This window comes from Emys orbicularis, chromosome 2 (genome assembly GCF_028017835.1).
Source record: "Emys orbicularis isolate rEmyOrb1 chromosome 2, rEmyOrb1.hap1, whole genome shotgun sequence".
NCBI lineage: Eukaryota > Metazoa > Chordata > Testudines > Emydidae > Emys > Emys orbicularis.
In genome coordinates, this window is record NC_088684.1 from 48,744,276 (window position 1) to 48,750,631 (window position 6,356).

Genomic DNA, 6,356 nt, shown 5'->3' on the forward strand with positions numbered 1-6,356 from the left:
TAAGCTTTATGCAGGGTAAAACGGATTTATCTGGGTTTAGACCCCATTGGGAGTTGGGCATCTGAGTGTTAAAGACAAGCACACTCCTGTGAGCTGTTTTTAGGTAAACTTGCAGCTTTAGGACAAGTGATTCAGACCCTGGGTCTGTGTCTGGAGCCAGACTGGAGTGTCTCGCTCAGCAAGACAGGGCGCTGGAGTCCTGAGCTGGCAGGGAAAACAGAAGCAGGGGTAGTCTTTGCACATGGGGTGGCAGCTCCCAAGGGGATTTCTGTGATCCAACCCGTCACAGTACCCTTTCATACTCATGATAGGAGATTTTCAGCATTCATATCAAGACATGGAATACGCTGTCTTGTGTCGCTTACTTAGATCGTTGCCCTGGATGGGACAGTGAAGTGAAGTCTGTTGAATCCAAGATCAACAGTTCAGATTTGTATTTGTACAGGTGTCTAAACTTTTACTTGTGTACCATACTCCTCATGCCAGACTGCTGTTTGTGAAGCTAATCTCTTTCATCACTTTGAAAATAAACTCCCCTCACCTTCAGACAGGCAATTTACAAGCTGTCAGGCAGAGACCTTCTATATACATACCACTCAACTTGCCAGGGTCCAGGTGTGGGATGCAATGTGTGACAGACTCACAATCAGGGTCACAAAATAGTGATTCATGCAGTAATGCTGCAGGAGTCATTCATTTAGAGCAAATAATTTTTTCTATAATGTCAGTGCCATGCTTCTTTATTTCTGATGTCACTAGTTTCCAACCAGAACAGTGAGGGAATGCCAAATTTATGTAGAACGTAGGGAACTTTTAGAAATGAGTGACAGCCTTGAAGTGAGGCTCATCTGAGAGGCATGTTTCTATCCAGCAAGATTTCTCACATTCCTAGTACAGTAAAAGCTGTGTTATCCAGCACTGTATCAACCAGAAAGCTCTATTAACCGGCATTTCTGATATCTCCCACTACAAATCTTCAATCTAGTAACTGGGACTTGTATACTGCCCAGGAGGTTATGCAATTGCACATTCTGCACTCTACTTTTATGCAAAAGAGGCAGAAGACAAGTAAGCAAGCGAATATCAGGGATTTATTCAAAAAAGCATTTTCCAGGGTGTGTCATAGGGTCATTACAAATTCAGCCCAATCTCCTACACCTTCTACATCTACAATGATAATTGATGTTGATAATGATGACCTTGAGCCACTGCAAGATCCTGAAGTGCCTTCTGATTCATCAAAGAAAGATTAAGTTATGTTCAGTATAGTTTTAGTGTTAAGTATAGAGAAGCACTGAAGTACCTCAGGTAACGGTGGGGTAAATGTGAACTTTTTAACGATCGCTGAATTAAATGAAGAAAACACCAAACACCTGGAAAGAGACTCATAACATATGCAAGTTCTAACCCTACCTTCTTGTATTGTTTCCATTGCAGCCTATTAGCGGCAAGTGGAGGAAATCGGCGGACCGCTAACGTGGTAGCACATGGATTTGCCAATCTCTTTATTCTAGACAAGAAGACTCTCAATGAAATCTTGGTGCATTATCCAGACTCGGAAAAGCTCCTGATGAAGAAGGCTAAGTATGGCCCCTGCAGTATTGGTTTAGATACAGAATTAAGAATTTTGATTGATAGATAATTACATTTGTTTCTTAGAAAAACTAGTTCTTGGTGCTTGTTGTGGAATTATCATGGTAACTTTTGGTAGATTTCATGATGTCATGGCAGGAATGGCAGTAGTCAGGGAAGGGTGGTAAAGATAAAGAAGTTATGAACCAAGTCTCAACTCTCCTTTCCATAAAGGATGACAAACACATAAGTGTTTAGAAGCAAACAGGACCCCTCAGGTGCCCAACCAGTTCCTCACCTTGGCCTGCATTTCCTGTGCAGGAATACTGCAAGATAGTGCTCAACTTAGGACCACATTTTCAACAGTGCAGTTGTGCGGATACAATGGAGCCTGTAGGCACATACTCTTCTGTATCCACACGTTGATGGGCTATAGGAGCTTGAGGTCCCTTCCTACCTTTCTATGATTTCAAAGAGCCCTAAGGCTGTACACATGCAGGTTTTAAATTAGGCCTAACAGAAGCATGTCCAAGGTCTATGTATACACAGAGTTTAGCTGGGTGCGGTCAGTGCACAGATTTGTATGTATCAACTTCCTTTTCTCCCCACTTTGGCTGTATCTCTATAGATCCCCTCTTTGCCCCGGTCCTGTTTAGACCTGTGATCAGCTAACGTGTCACTCGGCCACTCTCAGCGCTGCTGGAATATACTATAAATAATGATCTGAACCTCTGTTTTAAATCAATACAACTTAGTTACTCAAATTAAAAACTCCAACTATGAACAAAAAACAGGAAAACAAGTCTCTCCAAAAGACTTAAAAAAATAGGTCAAACAATGTAGCACTGGTAAAACGGTTAATATTTATACTATGCTTAACCCACTAACTTTGTGTGGTTGATTGTGGCTTGAGGTTTGTGTCAAGCACTAAAACAGCTGGAGAAGCTTCTCCCAGCTTCCTGAACATTGCAAGTGAAAACAGAAGCATATTAGTGATTTTTTCAGATTACAGTGAAGATACCAATTTACAGTTGCATTCACTACAATAAGCTCCCTCCAACATTCAGATAAATGAGAATTCCCATTCACCCTGCCATGGTGCATCAGCGCCACCACTGTCCCACTCCTCAATCCCTATCCCCAGAACTTCAAGGTGCAACACTGGGAAGTGGTAACAGCAGCATAGGTCATATTGAATTTTGGGGTAAAAAATTCAGTAAAGCTTTGCACAGAGAGGTTTGCCCACAAGCTGTGTAATCCTTGAACAGAAATAAAAGCATGCTAATCTGCTTCTTGATGCTGCTCGTACCTGCTGTCCTGTATTTCTAGTCTATATCTGCATAGTTTACTGTCACAAGTAAGTTCGTGCTCTTGTTCGTGCCTGCAAAACCAAAACAGTTTTAGAAGAGTGGGGTCTAGCCTAGTTTGCCATGCGCATCATCAACAAAACTACCCACAAAAATGTGATTCCATTAGCTTTGTTGGTGGTAATCAGGCATAGCACAGAATGGGAAGTCCATGGGTTGTTTTCCAGATGTCACATTGTATGAGCAGCGCTGGCCATTAGAAAGCTTTCAGTTCTATACAGTGATTTACTGAACGAGTCTGACAGAGAGATACACCAACCTGCCAACTTTCTGAGTCTAAGCACCAGTGATTCACACTGCAGGTCACTTCAGCGCACTATCACTTCTATTCATTTCAGTGCAAAATCCACTAGCAGAGGGAATGCTCAATGTGCAAAGACCCATCTGCAGTGCAGCCAGAGAGGAGAATTTTGCCCCACATGCACATCCCGTGGCAGTAATGGAGTATGCTCTCTTTTACGCTGGTTTCTGACCTTACCCTATACAATCCTCCTTTGATGTGACCTTGTTTGAAGCATGAATTTGTTTTACCTGCATCCTGCAGAGGAAGAAATAGATTTCAAAATACAAACAGCAGCAGTTTGCCATAGATCCATACTCTGGTGAATGGTACCTTCTTGCCCTTTTTCTTTTCCACTAAGTTTGGAATGAAAAATGACCCTGAAAAAAGTTACAAGGGTTTCATGCTTTGATTTGGAGTTTTAGTAATATCTTAGCATTAGACTTGTCAGTTCTCATTGTGGTGTGTTATCTTCCATCTTATCTACAGGGTGCTGCTCAAGGAGAAGGGTAAGCCCGCTGAAGGGCCACAAGTGCAAACAAAAGGCTTGTCCAGTCTCTTTGCAACAAAACCAGAAACTCCCAAACTATTCAAAGCAATGTTTGGAGGGACAGGAAAAGGAGGCCTAGCTATGCTGCTCAAGATGAAGAGACAGCAAGCTGTTCAGGTAACCCACAACAAATACAAAAGACTGTTCAGAATGCTCAAGGGATAAGCAGGGGAAAAACCCAAGAGAGGAACTTACCAGGTTTGAGTAAACATATTGCATGAAATCCTGGCCCTACTGAAAGGGACAAAATTCCTACTTACTTCAACGGGGCAAGATGTAACCCATAGTGCCTAATCTCAAACATCATGGGTTCAGAAGTTTGACTCAAACGTTATTGGATTCCTGTTCTGCCTAGGACAGAGTGAGCAAAAGCAAAAAGGCAGCAGAGAGAAAAAAGGTCAAGGGAAATGGGAGCAAGAACTGCTTTTATATGGGCCTTGGGGGGGGGGAACTGAGCCATTTCCCCCCCTAACAAAATCATGATGCCCCTTGAAAGCATTATCCTACCATCAGCAACAGAATCCAGCTGATGGCAAAGCACTGCTTAACTTATTGGCTATTCAAACTCCCACCTTTTCCCTACTGCTTTGCAAATCATGGAGACAAATTTAAGATTAACACATTTAGCCAAAACTGAGTAAATCCAAACAACTTCTATATATAATAGTCAAATTTATGAGCAAGTAGCAAGCCATTAAATGTATGGGAATTACTTTATTACAATAGCCTACTTTAGGGAATATGCAAATTGATAATAATCCTGTTCTGTTCTACTTATCCACTAGTAGGTGGCAGTAATAAATTCTGTCTCCATTCCAATATTCATACCCATACCTTATGACTCCACACTGAGTAGAATAGGGGTTCTTGGATTTTGTCTGAAGCACTAAGAAATGTTTAACTTTTCGTTACAGGAAAAAAATGAAGAAAAGAAACCTGAGCCAGAGGAAAAGAAACCTGAGCCAGCACCAGAACCCACAGCCCCACCTAAACCATCTGTGCAAATGGAAGAGCCAGGTGAAAATTCTCAACCTCCACCTAAACCGGTTCTGCTCAGAGGAACCACTAACAAGTCCCTTATCATCAGCATGGCTCCTTCCCCCATAGCAGAAGAAGGAGAGATTCTAACTGTTGAGGTCAAAGAAAAGAGACAGGAGTAGATGGTGGACTGAGTTGTGGTCATACCTAGAATCTTTCTGAGGGGAGAGAGGGCACGGTGTGGCTTTGCATCAGAGTGCAGAACTATTCTCTTCTCTCATCCCAGGGAGAGGATGTACTTGGTCTCCAGACTTTGACTGTGGAGTATAACATTTTGTGTAGCAAAGTAATTAGAGCACAGATTGCACCCTTAGGCCTATTTATTTCTTGCTTCCTCTATTCTCTCACTCATCTCTTACTCCTCGCTCCTACTTCTCCTTATCCCTCTCCTCCTAGTTCTCTCTTTCTTATTACTCTTCCTCGGGGTTTTCCTCTTGATTGGTTTGATCTTTGTTTTCCATGTGTCTCTTTTTTCTATTCTGGTTTCCTATCATAATCCTTTACCTTGTTACTGCATTAATATTGCTGAGGTTGTTAATATTTGCCCTTATTTACCCTCTCTCCTCATTTTATATTTCTAACAAGTGACTTGCTTTTGTAACCAATATGGGCTCAATTCAACTACAGTTCATGGTTTCAGTGCTTTCAGTTTTGGTCTCCAGAGGGCAGAAGACCTCACTGCAAAACCATCATCAATAAAAGTCAGTGCAATCACTAAAAAGACAAAGGGGATAATGATCCTGCAGATCATAGGCTAGGTCTACACTGCAGCGGGGTTCCGACCTAAGATACGCAACTTCAGCTACGTGAATACCGTAGCTGAAGTTGCGTATTTTAGGTCGGCTTACCTAGCGGTGAGGACGCGGGAAAGTCGACCGCTGCCGCGCTGCCGCCGCCTCCGCTGCCGCCTCCTGCCGAGGTGGATTTCCGGAGTCGACGGCAGAGCGATCAGGGATCGATTTTACCGCGTCTTCACTAGACGCGGTAAGTCGATCCCCGAAAAACCGATTGCTACCCGCCGGATCGGCGGGTAGTGAAGACAAAGTCGTCGAAACTGTTGAAAGTAGGAGCCTTCAGTTCAGTAAAGGTAGCTGAATATACGGAATAAAAAACGAAAGCAATGTTTTTCAAAAGTGGCCTTTAATTTTGGGTGCTCTACTTCATATAATCATAGCCTGACTTTCATAGGTGCTGAGCAACCCCAACTCTACCTGAAGTCCATGGGAACTGCAGGTGGCTCACCACCTCTAAAAAGGAAGGCCTCAGTATCTGAAGTTGAACACTCACAATTAAAGGCTGTTTTTGAAAAATGTGGACTGTTACACCTTGTAGCTACTGCTATAAAAAAGACTGCTGATCTTTTCGTCAGTCAGTCACAGACAATCAGTTCCTGCAGTCATGACTCAGGCAAAATTTCGAACTGGGTGGGAAATAATTTTGCCATTCTACATTCGGACAAACCCAAGACCTTTCAAAGAGTAATGAAAAATGAGAGCACCATCCCTGAGAATAGCTAATAGTCTGGTAATTAGGGTATGTGCTTGGCAGA

General features: G+C 42.7%; 1 protein-coding gene across 1 annotated transcript in view; it reads left to right on the forward strand.

The window, feature by feature from the left end:
• CNGB3 (cyclic nucleotide gated channel subunit beta 3) overlaps positions 1-4,929 on the forward strand; it is a 63,553-nt gene extending 58,624 nt beyond the window's left edge. Inside the window, exons 15-17 of the mRNA XM_065398294.1 lie at positions 1,438-1,584; positions 3,709-3,886; positions 4,684-4,929. Of these exons, the coding sequence (XP_065254366.1) occupies positions 1,438-1,584; positions 3,709-3,886; positions 4,684-4,929 (571 nt within the window). The remainder of the gene's footprint in view (positions 1-1,437; positions 1,585-3,708; positions 3,887-4,683) is intronic.
• The last annotated feature ends 1,427 nt before the right edge of the window (positions 4,930-6,356 follow it).